Source organism: Miscanthus floridulus, chromosome 7 (genome assembly GCF_019320115.1).
Source record: "Miscanthus floridulus cultivar M001 chromosome 7, ASM1932011v1, whole genome shotgun sequence".
Lineage (NCBI taxonomy): Eukaryota > Viridiplantae > Streptophyta > Magnoliopsida > Poales > Poaceae > Miscanthus > Miscanthus floridulus.
Window position 1 is genome coordinate 116,975,471 of NC_089586.1, and position 21,560 is coordinate 116,997,030.

The 21,560-nt window shown below is 44.7% G+C and overlaps 1 protein-coding gene across 1 annotated transcript; it reads right to left on the reverse strand.

The window, feature by feature from the left end:
* Positions 1-18,892: 18,892 nt before the first annotated feature.
* Positions 18,893-20,741, reverse strand: LOC136464401 (U-box domain-containing protein 21-like). The gene has a single exon (XM_066463353.1). The coding sequence runs from the start codon at positions 20,512-20,514 to the stop codon at positions 19,129-19,131; it is 1,386 nt and encodes a 461-aa protein (XP_066319450.1). The 5' UTR covers positions 20,515-20,741; the 3' UTR covers positions 18,893-19,128.
* Between the last annotated feature and the right edge of the window lie 819 nt (positions 20,742-21,560).

Consider the following 21,560-nt stretch of genomic DNA (forward strand, 5'->3'; position numbering starts at 1 on the left):
GAGAGTTTATGAAAGGTCGTCCACCTAGTGTTCACCCATGCCTCAGACCCTATGGAGGCAGATGATTGGTTGCGTGCTGTGGAGAAACAACTGAATATAGCACAATGCAACGACCTTGAGAAGGTGTTGTACGCTTCCGGGCAACTCCAAGGAGCTGCTCAGGATTGGTGGGAATCCTTCTAGTTTGGACGTCCCAACAATGCTCCTGCTATCACTTGGCAGGAATTCAAGGACAGTTTCCGGTCATACCATATTCCTGATGGACTAGTGGAACTGAAGCAGGAAGAATTCAGATCTCTCAAGCAAGGATCAATGACTGTGGCGGAGTATCGGGACAAGTTCGCACAACTATCACGCTACGCTCCTAATGATGTAGCGGATGACAAGGATAAGCAACGCCGTTTCCTCAAGGGACTCTATGATGGACTGCAGCTCCAGCTGATGTCTAATACTTATCCTAACTTCCAGTCTTTGGTGAATCGCGCAATCGTGATTGATGATAAGCGCAAGGAGATGGAAGCTAAGAAGAGAAGGCTCCAAGGGCAAGCTTCTGGAAGCAACACTCGCCCACGTGCTTATCCCCAGCAAGGTTTCCATCAGAGAAATCAAGGACCAACTCACCAGGGAAACCGTGGTCAGTATCCTCAGCGGAACCAGTTCCAACAACGCCCTCAGTATCAGCAACAGTTTGGAAATCAGCGTCCCCCGCAACAGACTAGCAATCCTGCAACACGTCCAGGGAGTGCCTAACAATGCTCCTATGAAGAGTGGTGCACCCAACAATCCCAATGCCTGTTACCGATGTGGAGAAGTAGGTCACTATGCTCATCAGTGTCCTAAGAAGCAGAACCAACAAGCACCTCAGAACCAGGCCAACAATCAGAAGTTCAACTGCCCGACCACCTCTCACAGCGAAGGTGAACTATGTGTCATCTGATGCAGCTCAGGAGACGCCTGAGGTCATGCTGGGTACGTTCAGCGTCAACTCTATTTCTGCTACCGTACTTTTTGATTCTGGTGCTTCGCATTCTTTTATCTCCCAAGCTTTTGTTAGAATGCATAGCATACCCTTGTGTGCCATGAAAAATCCTATACTAGTGAATTCCCCGGGAGGTAGTATGCCCGCTTCTTATTGGAGCCCCTCAACTAGCATTTCCTTAAGGGGGGTAGACTTCAAGGTGAAGCCTATTGTGTTGAGAACAGCGGGAATTGATCTTATCCTGGGAATGGATTGGATGAAACAACACTGGGCAGTGATTCAGTGTCAGGAGAAATCTGTGGTTGTGACATCACTCAATGGGGATAGAATCTGTGTAGAAGTGGTAGTGCAAGCTCAGCCTATAGCCACAGTGAATCAGCTAGATGGTGAAGTCAATGAACAAGATCGTGTCATGGAGGAGTTCTCAGATGTCTTCCCCGATGACTTGCTAGGTATGCCACCTGACCGAGACATTGAATTCATTATCAAATTATTACCTGGAACTGCACCAATAGCTAAACGTCCATATAGAATGGGAGTTAATGAATTAGAAGAGCTTAAGAAACAACTAAAAGAGTTGCAAGAAAAAGGTTTCATATGCCCCAGTTCTTCCCCATGGGGGGCACCTGTGATCTTTGTGGATAAGAAAGATGGTAGTCAACGGATGTGTGTGGATTACCGCTCACTTAATGAGGTTACCATCAAGAATAAATACCCTTTGCCTAGGATTGATGATTTGTTTGATCAATTGAGAGGAGCCCATGTGTTCTCCAAGATTGATCTCCGATCTGGGTATCATCAGCTTAAGATTCGGAACTCAGACATACCCAAGACAACATTTACTACACGGTATGGATTATATGAGTACACTGTTATGTCTTTTGGATTAACCAATGCACCTGCATACTTCATGTATCTGATGAATAAGGTGTTCATGGAGTTTCTGGATAAATTTGTGGTAGTATTCATAGATGACATACTAATATTCTCCAAGACTGAAGAAGAACATGTGGAACACATAAGGTTGGTCTTGCAAAAGCTTAAAGAACATAAGTTGTACGCTAAGCGAAGCAAGTGTGAGTTTTGGTTAAAGGAAGACTCTTTTCTGGGTCATGTTGTCTCCAATGGTGGAATAGCAGTGGATCTAGGCAAAGTGCAAGATGTACTGAATTGGAAACCACCAACTACTATAAGTGAGATTCATAGCTTTTTGGGATTAGCTGGTTATTACTGAAGGTTCATTGAAGGCTTTTCCAAGCTAGCCAAGCCCATGACAGCTCTGTTGGAAAAGAATGCTAAGTATGTATGGTCGGATAAATGCCAGGCAAACTTTGAAGAGTTAAAGAAGAGATTGACTACAGCTCCAGTATTAATCTTGCCCGATTTAAGCAAGAACTTCTCTATATATTGTGATGCATCCCGTTTGGGTCTCGGATGTGTGCTTATGCAAGAAGGAAGAGTGGTTGCATATGCATCTAGACAACTAAGGAAGCATGAGTTGAATTATCCTACTCATGACTTGGAATTGGCAGCTGTGGTTCATGCTTTAAAGATCTGGAAACATTATCTGATTGGACATAAGAGTGATATTTATACTGATCATAAGAGTTTGAAGTATATCTTTACCCAATCAGATCTGAATCTAAGACAACATCGTTGGTTGGAATTGATCAAAGACTATGATTTGGAAGTGCATTATCACCCGGGAAAGGCAAACGTCGTAGCTAATGCACTTAGCAGAAAGAGCTATGCCAATGGAATTCAAATAACATCTATGTCAGCAGAGTTGTGTGCTGAAATGGAGTATCTCAACTTGAGTCTGGTCACTAATGCAATGGAATTGATGATAGAGCCTACTTTGGAAAAAGAGATACGCAAAGGTCAATTGGAGGATGAAAAACTTAAAGAAATAGCAGAGAATGTAGTGCTTGGAAAGGCACCCGGATTCAGAATGGATGAGAATGGTACTCTTTGGTTCAGGAAAAGGATATGTGTACCTGAAGTGAAAGCTATCCGTGATGCAATTCTGCAAGAGGCCCATGAGTCTGCTTATTCTATACATCCTGGAAGTACCAAGATGTACTTAGATCTCAAGGAGAAGTATTGGTGGTATGGTTTGAAGAGAGATGTGGCAGAATATGTGGCTTTGTGTGACACTTGTCAAAGAGTGAAAGCTGAGCATCAAAGACCTGCAGGGTTACTACAACCAATGAAGATCCCTGAATGGAAATGGGAAGAAGTTGGTATGGACTTTATCGTAGGATTACCTCGCACTCAAAGAGGTTATGACTCTATATGGGTAATAGTGGATCGACTCACCAAGGTTGCTCACTTTTTACCAGTCAAGACTACCTATAATGGTGCCAGATTAGCAGAGTTGTACATGGAAAGAATAGTGTGCTTACATGGTGTTCCCAAGAAAATTGTGTCGGATAGAGGTACCCAATTTACATCGCAATTCTGGCATAAAGTGCATAGATCCTTGGGGACAAAGTTGAATTTCAGTTCTGCGTACCACCCGCAAACCGATGGACAGACTGAAAGGATCAACTAGATTTTGGAAGATATGTTGAGAGCTTGTGCACTTCAGTATGGTGATAGTTGGGATAAGAGTCTGTCTTACGCAGAGTTCTCATACAACAACAGTTATCAGAAGAGCCTCAAGATGGCACCTTTCGAGGCGTTGTATGGACGTAAGTGTAGAACGCCTTTGTTCTGGAATTAGACTGGAGAAACTCAAGTGTTTGGTCCCGATGTCCTTAGAGACGCGTAAGAACAAGTGAGAATGATTAGAGGACAATTTGAGAGTAGCTCAGTCCCGACAGAAGAGTTACGCTAATACCCGCCAGAAGAGAGCTGACTTTCGAGATTGGTGATTATGTGTACTTGAAAGTGTCACCAATGAGAAGTGTGAGAAGATTCAATATGAAGGGAAAATTAGCACCAAGATATATAGGACCTTTAAGATCCTAGAGAGACGTGGAGAACTAGCTTATCAGTTGGAACTGCCTGAGAGCTTGTCCGGTGTGCACAACGTGTTCCATGTTTCCTAGTTGAAAAAGTGTCTGAGGGTACCAGAAGAACAAATTCCTTTGGAAGAACTTGCTGTCAAGGAAGATCTTACTTATAAAGAGTATCCGATAAAGATCTTGGAAACTGCCAAAAGAGTTACGAGAAGCCGAATCATAAAGATGTGCAAGGTGCAGTGGAATCGGTATACAGAGGATGAAGCTACTTGGGACAGAGAAGAGGATCTGAGAAAGACTTATCCCTAACTGTTTGAGTAGGCAATCACCCGAATCTCGAGGACGAGATTCCTCTTAAGGGGGGTAGAATTGTAACACCCTAAATTTGCATTTTCTAGAAATAGCCAAATTGATTTATTTAAACAATTTTGGTGAGCATTGAAATATAGGAAACAAATAATTTTTATAAAACTAAAATCAAATATAAGATTAAGATTAGCTACAAGTGATGCATACATGCTGCTACATATTTATTTTTGTGATGAATGGTTTTGATTCAAATTCCAAATGAATTCAAAATCTAATTGAAAATGAAATTTGGAAAATCGTTGGAAAAAGGAAAAGAATTCTTTTTTTTTCTTCTCCCCCTCCTTCCTTGTTTTCGGCCCGCTGGCCCCTCTCCCTTTTCCCCGCTTGGCCCAGCAGCCGCGCCAGCCCAGCAGCCGCGCTAGCCCAGCGTCGCGCCAGGCAACCGCCCACACCCCCCCGTGCCCTGCCGCTGACGCCCGGGCCCCGCTTGTCAGCGCCGTCTTCATCCCCGCGCACCTCGGAACCACCCGCGTCCGGCCTGGCCGCAACTGCCGCCCACGATCGGCGTCGTGGGAGCGCCCCCCCCCCCTCATGCCCTTGCCTCTACAAAAGGAAGCCGAGGCCGTCCCCGCACCCGCTGCTGCTTTTTCCCCACTCCCTCTCGCGTCACCGTGCCCGAGAGAACCACCGCCCCGAGGTCTCCGAGCTCCGCCGTCCGCCTCCGCGCGAACCACCGTCACCGAGCCGCCTCCGCTCCGATTTTTCACCGTGGTGAGCATCGCCGTACTCGCCCCTCTCCTCCCATGCTTTTCGTTTCTTGTTTCTTGGCTTCTCGAGCCATGGCCGCGAGCTCCGCGAGCCGTGGTCGCCGGCCATGGCGGCCACCGCACTAGCCGCCGTTCCCGGCCGCCGTAACGGCATGGCCGCGACCCCCTTCCTCCCCCGCGTCCCCCGGTGCACTCGGCTTTACATTTGGCGAACCCTAGCCCCTAACCGTGCGCAACCGAGTCCTTCACGCCGCCGGCAATGGCACCGCATCGCCGGTGACACTGTTCCGGCCGGCCTTCCCTCCCCAGGCCGATCCTAGCCGTCCATCTCCTAATCGGCGGCCAGGATTAGAAGTTACCCCTTCGCGTGGCTGTTTTGCAAAAGAGTCCCTGGACTTTTCTAAGTCCTAACCCACAGTCCAAAGCGTATTTCCCCAAATGCGCAATCTCGATTGGAAAGCGTAAACTCCACGGCTTAAGTCAAAAATACGTTTTCAGTATTTATAGAAATGCCATTTGAACTGTTTCGCTTATAAAATTGTCGTTTTAGCTCCGAATTGATCCATTCAAATCGCGTTAGCGTTGTAATTTCATAAGCTACATGTTGGAGCTACTGTTAGTCAAGTTTGGAACTTTTTAATGTCATGATTAGATTTAATTAAATATATGGCTATAGGAAAACCCGTTTAAATCATAACTTTCGCATTTTAGCTCCGTTTTTTGTGAACTTCGCGTTGACGTGATCGTAGCGAGACGTAGATTAGTTTTACAAACATTTTATCTTGATTTCAATACTGTTGGTGTACTGTTCTAATGATAGGAATGTTTGCTTTGCATGAATGCTTTTGGAATGTTGTATGTTGCTATGTTGGTCGCGTTCAGACGGTGAGGAAAACGTTGGAGACCAAGAACTCTTCGATGACCAGCAGGACCAGCACGAGTTTGTGAACCAAGGCAAGTATAGCATGGGCCTTCCTTGATGTCCTATTTCACTTTAATCAATTACTCATTTGCATGTGTCTAATTTTGATACCCGTAAGGACATCCTAGTGATTGTTTCTCCTGTTCCTTGTCTCCTATGGGTTAAATGCATATGGGTAGATTGCTAGTGCTCTGACTGAACTTGATATACATGTTGATGAATGATACTATGGAACAAAGTGAGTTACATGATTTATAACAACTGTTCCATAGGGTGAAAGTGCAAATGACTTTTGTTCATATTGCTCCCAGCCCTCCATAAGGACTTATCTGTCGGCAAAAGCTGGGACTGACAGTGCAACCGGGAGAGTCATATGGCTATGACTTTAGCTCAGTAATAGGATCTTTTCTAGCTAGTTAGAGGTTACCTTTTTGGCGCAAATGGGGCTTGCCACGTTGGGTATAGGGCTGTCTCTGTTCCTATGAGTATAGCCGCGATGGATATGTGCCATAGGAAAGGGGGGTTCCTACATCTACCTGCCAAGGAAACCTAGCGGCCCTAACTTGTTAGGGAAACCTATGAAATGGCTTCATAGTGTACCCTGCCCGCTCACCTTGGTAGTGACATGGGAGTAATTAACCCGGGCATATGGGGATCACGACTCACGGTGAATGTGCACCACCTCTGCAGAGGGTAACAAACTGTTATAACAGCCGTGCTCATGGTCACGAGCGGCCTGGAAAACTCACAGAATAACTGGATACTTGATGATGATCATTTAAAGTTGTTCAATGATGATATATGGTACACTTGACCCTGATATATGTTCTTATGGGAATTAAATGGGAGCTTAAGCATAACTCGATAATACTTAAGAATAAAAGCTTGACCTATTAAAAATGCTAACTGCAGTAAACCAGAATCTATCCTTTTTGAGCTTCATAACCCCATGTTAGCTTGCTAAGTACGGAATGTACTTACACTTGTTTATTTTCTTTACTTGGATAAAAATCCCGGATGGGTAACAGATGACAGCGGGTATGAGGATTTCCCAGAGGATTATTAGGCTTGTGGTCAACCAGTTGACCTTCCCTGTGATGACGCCCACGAGAGTTTTTTTTATCTTTTTATTTTTCCGCTGTGATGTATTAGACTAAGTTTTATTATAACTCTGATGTATGAGACACCGTGATGATACTTTATGTAATTTATCAGCTTGTGTGTGTGATTGATTCCTAGGCACACACGAGTTTTGTGCATTCAATTTTATCCTTAAAATTGGGTGTGACATTCCTTAATACTCAAATGTTGGTAAAGATCCTCATACGCTCTACACTTTGCCACACTTACAGCTCGCTTTGCAGTCTTCTTTGTCACCTTGTACTTCTCTATGTTGTCCATACTCCTATCATGGTACAAGCATCTATAGCATTCTTTCTTCTCCTTAATAGCCCTTTGGACTTCCTCATTCCTCCACCAAGTATTTTTAGCCTCGCCTTCACTTACTTTGGTTACTCCACACACCTCTAAGGCCACCTTCTGAATGTTGGTTGCCATCTTCTCCCACATGTTGTTTATGTCCTCTTCTTTCTTCCAAGAGCCCTCTTTGATAACCCTTTCCCTGAATACCTATGACGTCCCCCCTTTTAGTTTTCACCACTTTGTTCTTTCAATCTTAGCTTGTTTATCCCTACGGGCACGCACCTGAAAATGAAAGTCTGCCACCAAAAGCTTATGTTGAGAAACAACACACTCCCCTGGTATCACCTCGCAACCCAAGCATGCTCGTTTGTCCTTTCTTCTTGTGAGGACAAAGTCAATCTGGCTAGAGTGTTGTCCGCTACTGAAGGTCACTTGATGAGATTCTCTCTTTCTAAAGAAAGTATTGGCTATCATCAGGTCAAAAGCTACCGCAAAGTCTAGAACTTCCTCCCCCTTCTGATTCCTACTACCATACCCAAAACCTCCATGAACTCCCTCGAAACCTGCACTTGTAGTACCTACATGCCCATTAAGATCTCCTCCTATAAAAAGCTTCTCACTACTAGGTACAGCTCTAATCAGGCCATCTAAGTCTTCCTAAAACTATCTCTTAGCACTCTCATCGAGGCCTACTTAGGGGCATACGCACTAATTACGTTCAAGACCATATCACCAACGACAAGCTTGACTAAGATAATCCTATCTCCTTGCCTTCTCACTCCCACCACACCATTTTTGAGGCTCTTATCAATCAAAACTCCTACTCCATTTCTATTCGCGATTGTCCCTGTGTACCAAAGCTTGAAACCTGTATTGTCCACCTCCTTCGCCTTCTGACCCTTCCATTTAGTCTCTTGAACGCATAATATATTTACACGCCTCCTAGTCACGGTATTAACTAATTCTCTTAACTTATCTGTAAGCGACCCTACATTCCAACTACCTAAACGGATCCTAGTTGGTTCGACTAGCTTCCTTACCCTTCGCACCCATCGACTCAGATGTGAATACCCTTGCTCATTTTTCACTACACCCGGGCGCCGATGTAGCGCGCAACTAAAGAAGCGACGACCAATCCTTGCTCACTTGACACCAAGCCCAGATCGCAACACGATGCGTCACCAAGGGGGTGCCGACCCGGCCCTTGCCCATTTAACACCATACCCAGGTTCCGATATGACGCGTCGCTAAAAGGGTTACGCCCCAACGGTTTTCTTTCGGGTTTCATCACCATTAGAATAGCTAGATTTAACGTTGGCTCGCTACGCCTATCACAACCCTCCTCCTTTACTAGAGCTTGGGACCTACTATGTTGAGACAACATAGGCATGGATTCCGTCGTCTTTTGTTTTCTTTGTTATTACGATAATGATACATACCAGATGTTCGGATGGACGGATGCCTCCGTCCGCTCATTTTTGCACCCGCTCGTTCCTCCCGTGCCCCTTCCCCTACCACGGCATCTCTGCACCCACCGCACCCATGCCGCAACGTTCCTCTACTGAGCCACGCCCCCACACCCCGACCTCACGTGCGTCGCACGAAACCACGCACCCCGCTGCCTCCTTCCACCTCCTCTTGCTCTAGCACGACGGTGTCTCCAGCACGAGCACAAGCTCTAATCCACACGGGCCACCCCTGGCGACCGCCTTCCTCTTCTTCGGCCGGCGACCCCCGGCCTCAACTCCAGTGCGGGGAAGGGCGTGACCCCGGCGGTGGCCCTACTCCGGTACAAGATGCACAGCTCCGGCACGGGCGACCGGCGCAGCCTCCCCCTCCCCTATGTTCCTCGACCCCCGCGCCAGTCTCTCTCTCTCCCCTTATGTTGCAATTGTATATTTCAATTGTTTCAGGCGTTTTAGAGGTATGTTGCATTTGTTTCATATGACTGTTGCAAAAGTAGATCGGGGATGTTGCACATGTTGCATATGTTGCAATTGTTTTAGAGGCATGTTGCAAGAGTATGTTTCGAGTGTTTCAGATGTTTCAACGGTATGTTTCATCTGTGTTTTTCATATGCATGTTGCAATTGTGTTTATCTGGATGTTACATATGTTCCACACATATGTTGCATGTGTTTTATTCGGATGTTGCGTATGACTGCAATGGTTTTCAAGTGTGTTTCAGGTGTGTTTTTCAAGTGTTTCATAAGCATGTTTCAAGTGTTTCAACTGCCTTCAGACGTATGTTGCAACCGTTGTATTTGGATGTTTCAAAAGTAGATCTTGTGTTGCATCTCTCCTCCTCCCACATTATGCTGCATCGTCTCTTCCGAAGCCGGCAGCCGACAGGGCATCCATATGAATCAGGGATGGGCGATGGGCACGGGACGAGGCCACGCGGGGCGGTCCCGGTGCGGGCAGGCAGCGCGGGCAGTCCCCCGTGTGGCCTTCTTCCTCGGCAGCGCAGTCGGCACGCACACGCCAGGCTGGGGCTGGGAATGGACGGTGGAGTAAAAAGCACGCACATGCAGCTGCAGTGCGGTGCGCACGAAGGTGGTTTTCTTTCCCACCGCCTTCTCATGCTGTGATTTGGCGTGTTCCGCGGGAAACAGAGCAACGAATTGGAGCGGGCGGGACATCCAGGATGAGATTCCGGATTCCCAAATTAGTCGCTACTTGGATGCCTTGCAAACTCTTTCGAATTACAAAAATATGATACTAGTGTTATTTCTAAAAGTTTTGTCTACCTATTGTGATTTATTTATAGCTATGTATAACTTATTTATTTTTATTCCTAATCCTTTGTTGCTCATAACCTTGAAGGCCTTTTGTGTGCTTCCTATAGCACTTTCTCTCTGCCAAATTGTTGACAGTCAATCAAGCAGCATCATGATCTCCAATTTCCAAAGCGATTCTCATGTTCTCGCTCGCATTTCCTCTGGTTAAGGAAAGTACTTGATCTGTTGAGCATGACACGAGCTTGAATACATGTTTTTTTACTACTATTTTAAATTTAGGACAGATGACATGTCGTATTTTTTTTCTCGACCGTATCATGAGGTACTTATTTCATTAAGAGAAAACAGAGTTTTTCAAAATACATGGTTCTGTGGTAATCCCGGGATTACCACTGAAAACAGAGAGACAAAAGTACGTCGTATATTTTTTGGGATGGGGGGAATAAATAATAGACATAAAATTTCTCATGTTTCCAAAACAAAATATTTTAAAAGCTTACAAAAATATCCAGGTACGACTGTATCAGCCACTGGCGTCGCTCAGTTTTTTTTTTATAGTTTTTTTACATCCATGGGCATCACAAATGTTTCTCCAGAGTCCAGAGCACCAGAGCGAGCAAAAGCACTGGCAAGAAGAAGATTACAAGAGGCTGCTGATGTGTCAGCCTACCGAATACGACTGCAAGTCGAGCAGCCTGGGCCCTGGGAGCGGGTGAAAGCCCCAACTGCACATCACGTAGCGAGTAGCGACATCGGCAGCGTCGCTGGGTCAGGCCTAGCCCAATTCGGAACGGCAAAAAGGCCCGGGACAAGGTTGACCGTTGAACCGACCGACTTAGCGTGGCCCAACTGTCCAAGTCAGAGTAATGGCACAGTGTGACTGTGGCGCAACTGTCCGAGCCATGAGTCAAATTCTAAATCGTAGTAGGCGCCGGATGGTCACATGGAAGAGTTTGTCATTCGCGTATGCACGCACTGGGAGCTAGAGCGGACGACCAAGCGAACTGAACTCCGAATTTTGCAGTACAAGTCTTTTTTCTGTGGATCATGTCGTCTTCTTGTCTCTTAATTTCTTATTCTCTCCTTTTTAGTAAAAAATAGCAAATATACTCGTGTATTGGAAGAGGACATGAGGACATACAACTTGATGATCATCCCAACTCACTAAGATAATGAGTTACCTATCTTTGTTCGGATTTAATTGGCCTCCTGGTTCAATATTATTTCAATCAAATCAAAGCAATTGATGGTCCATAATCAATTAGCTCAGCTAGTTGGATTCTTTATGATCATACTGTCAACTTGATGTGGGCCCTCATATTTTTCTGGATTAACAGCATTGTTCTTTCAGTGTTAGGCTCAATGACTTCGTCAATTTCAGTCTTTGGAAGCTCTTCATAGAGGTAGGGTATGTCTATATATCCATAGGGGTGAGTGTACGTGCATGTATGAGTGTTTGTTATTGCATACACCTGTCGTGAAAAAGGTGAATAATATCGATTGAATATTAATTGTTAAAAAAAGATGGAAGGTGAGCCACACGTCCTTATTTGTGCAAGTTGCGAGTGGTAAGTCTTTTGCGGCATCAAAATATAAATAACCAATCTATGTTTTTTTTCGAGAGCGTGTATTGGCACGTTTTTCATTAAGCAAGACTGAGAAGTTTTCTTACAAAAGTGTGGGATATGGTAAACCTAAGATTACCAAAGCCTAAGCACTCGCCCTCCACAAATATATGTTAGAGAAGGAGACCTAGAAATGATGGACAATAGGTAAGTGGACTAAAGATATTACCATACCTTCTCAAAAAAAAATATACATTATCTGTGAAGCCGGTATGTTAGTGGCCAATCATTCTAGACATTTTACGCTAAGCATGCTCAATTGTTTTATACTATGCTTTCAGGATATCGAATTATCGATCATACACTTTGGTTTACCCGTGGTCGTCCCTGGACCCAAAAATGGTACCGCATCATGCTTCTTCCTAGCATGTAGAGACAACAAATCCAAATATGCTATCCTGCCGAATTCTCGGATCCCACCATCATCATCACAAACAATGACCCGGACCTCGAATTTTTCTAGAGTGAGCTCCAGGTCAGGTGTCGATTTCATCGTTTACCCCCAACCAGACGAGTACGCTGTACGCCTACCACTGGACGTAACATCATTGAAACTTTAGGCCTTGTTTAGATTGAAGATTTTTTCAACCCGATGAATAGTAGCACTTTCGTCTTATTTGGTAAATATTGTCCAATCGTGGACCAACTAAGCTCAAAAGATTCATCTCGTGATTTCCAACTAAACTGTGTAATTAGTTATTTTTTTTATCTATATTTAATACTCCATGCAAGCGTCCAAAAATTGATGTGATGGAGAGAGAGTGAAAAAACTTGGAATTTTGATGTAAACTAAACAAGGCCTTAGTCAATCTATCAATCTACTTGTATAATAGTTAGCTGGCTTATAATCCACTTATCTGTCTCACAGAATTTCTTGATGTGCATAAGTTGGCTATAAGCTTACAGTCGACCGTTTCTCTTCTCTCTCCTCACTTCTTTCCTCCACGTTAGCATACAGTCCACTTACAACCACTTAGAGCAAGGTTAATAATACAATAGGCATCTGACTGTATGAATCCTTACAACCTATCTCTCAGCCCACCATATAGTAGTTGCATTTTTACTATTAATATATGACTTATTTATCTCTCTCACATAATTTCTTTGTTCTTATATCTAAACCGGCTGTACGCTTATAGCCCGTTTCTCCTCTTTCTCCTTCTCTCTTTCTTCGCTTCAGCATTTAGCCACTTAAGACATCTTATTATACTTGCTCTTACGTCAATCCCCATCGTCTGCGAATTCCCTGGATAGACCGGGCAAAACCCCGCAGAAAACGGCATGCGATGACCTGGTTGAACGGCAGGGACAGAACACTGGAGCGCGCGGCCATGCCACGCATTACCATACAAGCGTATCAGACCTGCGGTGAAATCTACTGCTTGGCGTTTTTACCGGTTGCCGAAGAATAGTATGAGACGTGACGACGGGCATGCATGCAGACCGGGTCTACCGTCTCGGTCCTCCTCGATAGCTCCGCGCGTGCCTCCGACCCGTCTCCATGGATCCATCGACGACGTACTCAGACACGCACGTCAGTTCACTAGTTTAACTCGATCGCTGTTGGAGCAAGTGAAGTGCCAGAACTTTTCTCCGTTGTTATGTGTGTAGTTACTGTGCTCTGATTTCTACGTGCTTACGACCGAGACTGACGAGATGGTGGCGGTAATTACAATCCAGGCGACAGGTCGACGGTGCGAACAGGACACGGCCGGCGACTGAGTCGGTTCCATCGGTGCCGTGACGGTTCATCTGTCCGTCCGTCGTCAAGGGATCGACTCCAGGTCGGGTCGTGCGTGCGTGCGTTTAATTTCTAGCTCGCTCGCTCGCTGTCCTTCAACCTTTGTCTTTGTTCTAATCGATCGGTGACGACCGAGAATTAACAGGACAAGCAGTCACACTACTGTATATAATATATATTGATTGGTTGATAGTACAAAATGTTTAGGTGTCACATAGATGACTCGGACTTTGATAGTCTAGTCGACAAGATATATGAATGCACACTTGTACTCACGGAAAGAAATTCAGGACAGTTGGCCAGTCTTTGTTGCTGAATCTTTCTACGATATATAACTTGTGCGGCATGAAACTTTGACGGTGAAAATTAGGGGCTCAGGTGAAAGTGACAGGGTCTGCCGGTCTAGCACTCTGGCTGGTTAAGTATGTACCATCTATCCTTCCTCTAAAGCTTATCTATTATTACTCCCTCCATTTCAAATTATAAAACGTTTTGAATTTTCTATGTACGTAGCTGTTGTTATGTACTTATATACATGAGAAATACAATGTATCTGAAAAAGCCAAAATATTTTATAATTTAGAATGGATAGAGTTTATTATTATTAGTATTATAATAGTTCCAAAAGAAGCCATAACTTCCGATGAGTGGCCTCAATTAATATAAAAAGCTTAATAGGGAAAAGGAGAAGATATTATACCGATAGATTTTATGATAACATAATTGTTTAGATTAAACCAAAGACCCAGTGGCAGTGCCTAATAAAATTAATAAATAGTATAAAATTGAAATGATACATTAAGAAAAAAAATAAGAATTTGGTTTCTATATGACTTGGAAGGAAAAATACCTAAATAAAAAGTATAAGTTAAAACAAAATTAGTAAAGAATAATTTTGAAAAGTTTATAGTTTGATTTCTAAATGAATTGTAAGGAAAAATAACCTATAAATAATTCCTGACAACTAAAATTAAAGTAGTCGGACATTAGCGATTCTATCAAACATGAGCAACATTAGATGAATCCAGCTACTTCCACTGTCCCAAAAATAGATGACATTGAAACATAGCTAAAGTGACATCTATTTTGTGACGGAGGGGGTATGTTCCAAGGGGATGCAAGTGCAAATTCACAATAGAATGTACAAGATGGCCCAAATTTAAAATTTAGAACAAATTTGTGAGATACTTGGCCACTTTATTGAAGCTACCTTAATTTGACATAAGTAGAAATTAAGGTAGAGTTCATATCGATGGATGCAACAAGGGTGCACGGATCGAGAGAAAAGAAACACAATCAAACAAATGAATAATTAAAAGTATTTATAAAAATTATTTTCAAATACAAAAAATGTCAATGTTATCATAATAGCTGCCGCTGCTATTATTTGCCCAAATCGACCACCTTGCTAGTTAAACGTGAATCATGAATGCATTATATATGCCTAGTGCCAGTGACGTGGTCTTTTTTTTTTTGTCTCCTGAGAACCTTTTCTGACGTACTCATCAGCATCTGGTAGTGGAGATGATGCCACTAGTAAAAAAAAGGGTTTCTATTCCTGGCTGCCAATCCCCTTTATTCTCGGTTACACAATCGGGAATAGGAGTTCGGGAATAAAGGGTTAGTAGCCGGGAATAGAAGTGGACCTTTAGTCCCGGTTGGTGATACCAACCGGGACTAAAAAGGTAGCCACGCCAGCGCCTGGGCTGGCCCCTTTATTCCCGGTTAGTATTACTAACCGGGACTAAAGGGTCTTTTTTTTCTTTTCCTGCTTATTTCAATTGATGATTCTTTTTTTTTAATTTGGTTTTCGAATACACATTATTCGCTGCAAAGTAATATACATATACGCGCGCGTACTGTAAAGTTTTCGCTCGATCAATGCACGCAAGCAACACAAGTAAAAGTAAACTAAAACATAATATTACATTTCATCGTCACATGTAAAGTTTGCATTAATTGTACATTTCATCGTCACATGTTCTTTGGATCAATATGAAATTTGGCTTTCATCATCACATATTTGGGTCATAGTAAAACTCGTCGCCGGGAGTTAAGACCTGATCATTTAGAAATCCACCTATTGTCTCTTGGATTGCTTTGAGATGGTGTATGTCCAGGGTTTTTTCCTTCAACCAACGAGTCTTCAATTTGAGATATGAGATAAAGAAAAAGTATATTAGTGTGTATATATATATATATATATATGTATCAAGAATAATGATAAATAAATTGTATCTATCACGAATATATATATATATATATAAATATATGTATGAAGAATATATATATATATATATATATATATATATATATATATATATATATATATATATATATGTACACTTACCCTTTTTCCTCTAGACTAGTTCTTTTTTAGCACACTCTCATGAACTCGCAAACATAGTATCCACAGAGATTGGTCCCCTGGGGCTGCCGCAGAACCCACTTTACGAGAAAAAGATTCGTCATTATCCGAGCATAGGGAAATTGAACTAAGGTAGGTATATAGTACTTACTTTGTATAGCACTGCTTTCAGTGGCACTTTGCGTTTCATATGGTGTTCCTGACAGACCTTTTTCCAACAACTACCAAATAACATAAAAAATATTTGGACCATTAATTTGCATGCAGAGAGACTGGAATAGTTTTGCTAGTGAGACTGCAATTACATCTGAATAATATCTATCATCTCTTGGAACTATTTTTGCTCTTTTCTCATCGAGTCCCAGATACCTAGATGACCTTTCTCTAGATCGAGTTCCATCAATATCCAGTGTTCACTGTCATGTCCATTAACACTCATTAATTAGCTAACAGGTACAGTGAACATATATATATGGATACACGATCGTCAACATTATGAACACTTACCTGAAGTTGTAGGAGAAGAGTATACATTTCTTGTCACGTTGCTTCTCTAAGAACATCTTGATATTGGCCTCCGTTTCTGTTTTCCATGTTGGTTGGGGTTTAGGGTTTTTTAATATGATATGTGGATCAATGAAACCAATATCAGTACACCCTCTCTTTTTGCACTCTCCCATCTCAAACCTGCATCATATATATGAGTGAGGATAATAAACACAGACATGTACGTACGTAGCGACTTATTATTAATTAGTAGAAAGAATCACTTACAGACAATAGCAGCTGATGAGAGTCTTGTCGAGAGAGTTCCAGTAGACTAGTTGGTGTAATTCAGCAAACTCAATGTACATAACGTCATCGCCACGGAACCAATGGTCGTCTTTGATTCTGACAGAAATAAAGAACTCTTTCCGGTGACACGCGTCGAGGTACAAGGTGTTTAGCTTGAACAATTGTGTACCCAATTCATTGATGGTCTTAGGATTCCATAGACTCCTACCATGCTCATATTTCTGCCATTCATCCGCTACCAGCGCACTTTCAAAGAGGAAATCACCAAGGTCGATACCTCTCATAGCATAAAAGTTAGCAAGTTCTGCCATATCCACTTCTTTATCAGCAGGTATTTCCATCATATCCAGCATATCTATGTTTGAACCATATTCATTAGCAATAACTAGAGGAGGGACTGATTGCAATTCTTGAGAAAAAGTTTGAGACCAATCCGGCACTGGAAAGCATATGGACCTCAGAATCCCAGAGAACCTAGGTGTATAGATAGGGTTCGACGAAAGGTTCTATATACCTCTGTGAAGCACATCGACTCCGCCTATGTCGAAATGGCTTAAAATTTTTTTGGCAGTCATTTACCCCCAAAATATGGGCCCACACAAGATCTTAGGTTTTTCTGATAATTATTTTTATTATTACATTTTTCTTTGTGCCGCGTGAGACGAAATACGGTGAATTATAGATTGAAAACACTAGAATTTTGCGTCGAAATACGGTAAAATAAAACTTAAAAACTTATGTGTGAAAATTATAATTTTCCCCTAAAATCTAAAACTATTTTTTCAACAAAAGACTCTAAAAATCAAAGTATACTTAAGAAAAGAATATAAATGAAACTAATAAACTAAAACTATTTGTTTTTTTTAATAACTACTGGCGGAAGCTTTATTCCCGGTTAGAGGTTACAACCAGGAACAAAGAGCAATATTTATTCCCGGCTAAAGCCTCCAGCTAGGACTAAACATTTAGTCCCGGTTAGTGGCTCTAGCCCGGGACTAAATGTCGATCTTTAGTCCCGGTTATAGCCTCTAACCGGGACTAAAGGTTTGCCTGCCGAGCCAGCAGCGTTGGGCAGCGACCTTTACTCCCGGCTCGAGGTTATAGCCGGGATTAAATCTCCTTCACTCCCGGGTTCAAAATGCCGGGAGTAACTTCGAAAATGGTGCCGAGACAAAAGGTATATTTTCTACTAGTGTGCACAGGTTGGCACCAAAAGTGTAATGTGTGTTCGGCCTAAATGGAAGCGCGTTAGAGCAAAAAGAGAAGAGGAGGAAGCTCCAAAAGCAAAAAGGGAATTTCATTTTTTTCGGCGTGTGAGAACATGTGGAACCAATGGGAATAGTGTGCTGTGTGCGCATGGATAACGTTTGTTCCCGGAATCAAACTTCAAAAGCAGGCGATCCTTGAGCACACAGTCGTAGGTCTATTCAAAGATGGGTATAGCCGGTCCATGTCCATATCAAATTTGTGTTTGTGCTCCCTTCCTGGACGTACGCAAATGCATGAATCACGGCTTGCACCATGCAAAGACCACTCCATTCAGGTCGTCTGAAGAAAAGCATTGACCTGCATCGGTGGAAGCAATGAGGATAAGATAGATAGATGGGCTAAGCTGCTCGTCGTGTCTCTTGCCATTGTCTTGTTTTCAAAGCCCTTTATATGCTGTTTGCTCCTGTGACGATGGTCTGCAGTTTTCAAATGTGACACTGTTTCCTTCCAAACACAAAACGGAAACGGAACGCTCAACTACTTCACACCTTCTTCTGGATGTAATATTTGGCCTTGCTATAGTAGTGTACACTACAATAATTAAATGAACTTGGTCTTTCCTCCAGTCCAGTCAAAAATTGTGTTCTCAGCTTTGAATTTTAAGGGCATGGCATTGGCATGACAGACGGCAGAATGGACATGGCATCTCTTCCGTACCCGAAGCGCCAAGAAGATTCAAAACCGGCATGCAAATCGTCAGAAACTTGCAGCAATGCAATGCTTTATTCTTTTGGCTGTACTTCCTCCATACTAAAAAATAAAGTCGTTTTGGACAGCGACACGATCTCCAAAATATTACTTTGACTCCTTGTTTTTATAAAAAAATATTTATCAAAAGGTGATATATGTATATTTTTATGAAAGTATTTTTCAAGATAAATCTATTTATATGGCTTTCATATTTCTAAACTCAACAACTTAAAAGTTATTCATGATTTATGTTCCCAATATTTGACCCAAGTCTTGTTCAAAATGACTTTATTTTTTAATATGGAGGGAGTATGATTTGATTTTACAGACTTCTTCATTCAGAACATTACTGCAAAATGGCCATGGGTCCATGACCAAGGCCCAAGGGGGGAGCAAAAAGATGTAACACCCCAAAAAACAGAAAAAGCAGAAGAGTTCCTAAGTTAACCTAATAACTGTGTCTGTGTATCTTGTATCTACAGCTTAATTCTTTTCCTAACCTAATCTAGTAGTAGTAGTGTATCCACAGCTTAATTCATGAGAAGGGTCTCTTGAGCCCCTTGAAATCCACCGTCTCAATGCATTCGACGCCGTCTCTCGATCCATTGAGGAGCCTGAGCAGCTCGCTGGCCCTCTCCTTGGTCACGCCCATGCAGCCGACCTGCAGGAGGAGGAGGAGCTTCTGGAACGCGCCCAGCTGCAGCGCCTCGGCCTTGCACGGGCCCTCGCCGGAGAAGCTCTTGCACAGCCGCCACAGCGCCGACACGGCGAACTCGGTTGCCATGTCGGACACGTGCTGCATCTTCTTGACCAGCACCGGCACGGCCAATGCGTGCGCGCACGCCTTCCCGCGGCCTTCCTCCGTGAGCAGCAGGCTGTCCAGCACCGCGAGCGCCTTCTCCGTCGTGCCCTTGTCAGCGTCGACGAGCAGCTCGACCAGGAGCTCCACCATGCCGAGGTCGACCAGCCGGCTGGCTGCTAGGCCGCTGTTCGTGACGAGGTAGTAGGCGGTGACCAGCGCCGCCTTGGTGGCCTGCGGCGACACGGGCCTCTGCAGGAGCTTGATGAGCGCGTCGTGTATTCCGCTGGTCTCGGACATGGCGTCGAGGCACTCGGGGTCCGACGACGACGCGATCTCGCGGAGCACGACGGCGGCGCTGGCCTTCGCGGTCGTCTCGCCGTGGCACAGGATCGAGACGACGGCGTTCAGCGACGCCGGGGAGGCAATGTGGCTCCTGGACTCCTCGCCGAGCGGGAAGAACACGACCAACGCGGCCAAGATCTCGTCCAACGGGCCGCAGGACGCGGTCAACGACGACGCCAGCGCCGGCTGGTCAACGAGCTGAGAGAACGCTGAAGACAGCGCGCGGGCGGCTCCCCCCGCCGCGAGGCACCGGCGATTGCGGTCGCTCTCCTTCCCCAGCGCCCTGGCTCTGGCCGCCAGCTGGCGGCACGCCGGCGCGTCCCCTCGCCGCGCGGCGGCGGACACCGCCGCCAGGAGCTCGGCCGCGTCGGCGGCGGAGAGCGGGACACGGGGCGTGGGCACGCGCTCCACCCCGAGGGCGCGGTTGGCGACGCACCACTCCTGGATCATCCGCCGCGTGGCGTGGTTCGGGATGAGGTCCTCCGCGCGCAGCGGGCGGGCGGTGACGGGGCACGTGGAGTGGCCACGCTCCAGCCACCCCTCCACGCTGTCACGGTCGTACGTGATCCCCGTCGGCGCCGTCACGGGGTCCCGCATCATCTCCAGCGAGATCGGGCACAGGAAGTTGCTCGGAATCGCCGGCTCCGTCGTCGCGGCCGCTGCCGCCGGCACGGGCTGCGGTTGCCTCGCGGTCCGCCTCGTGGCGAGCGGGATCTCTGACACCGCCGCAGGCACCGACCGCGGGCGAAGGCGGTAGCGGGACACCGGCGTGACCATCGCTGCGCGCTACTATTGAAGATGTCCCTTGATCGATTTGCTGTGCGGATGCAGGTCCGGTCGTTGCCGCACGGTGCGTGGAGTCCGCGAGCTGACGGGTGGCGGTGCTGGTCTGGACTGCGGCTGCGGGGTTGGGTGGGCGTCGGCGTTGTGAATGAATACACGGAATATATAGGTTGTGGCCTTGCTTTCGCCTGTGCAGTTTTGAAGGGCGCGGACGGGGAAGGACAAAAAAATGGCTTGGAGGGGTTGTCCTTCGTTCGTTGGGATCGGAGTTTGAATGTTGACCGTTGAATGGAACTTTGAATTGTACACGCCACGGGAGGAGACGACAAATGCTCTCTCTCTCTCTCTCTCTCTTTTAATTTTTTTCTTTTTGCTGAGATGGAAAGACGCTTCTATCGTGTACTTTATTTTTGTTTTCGGGTCGCGTTTCTAAATTTCTCTGCTCTTGTTTGTTTTGCTGAGTATGTAGCATGCTTCGAATACTTGTGACTAGCGATTGCCTGATTGGTCTTGTGAGTTGTATGTGGTTTGAGGGTTTCATGATTCCAAGAACAAGTTTCGCATATTGTTGTGCGTGTGTATGTTCTTGAGGCGCGGCTAGTTCGTCCTATCCTTGTTCCATGAGGAATATGTCCTCGTTACAAAATTCATAGTATCAAATCAATATAAATTGAACATACAAGAATTCATATTGTAAGACATTTAGTTTATGATTTAGTTCGCTATTTATACCGTGCTTTGTGTTGAGTTTTTTTTATGGAATTTTAATAAGCCAAGGGCCTAATCCAAAGTAAACGTGTTTCGCGAGGCAGGGATGGGGATGCCCATCTCTACAAAATCCGACTTGGGACTAACGTTTTTCTATTTCAATCCCCGTGGACATGGATACTAAATCGATAATGCTCCAGTTAAGACATCTCGAACGGACGAAAGCCTCACTAGCTCACTTCCGCACATAGTCCCTCGTTTCCTCCGCCCTTCCGCGCCCACGCCGACGCGCGGCCATGGCTGCCTCCCTAGCCAGTGGCAGTGCGCTCTGT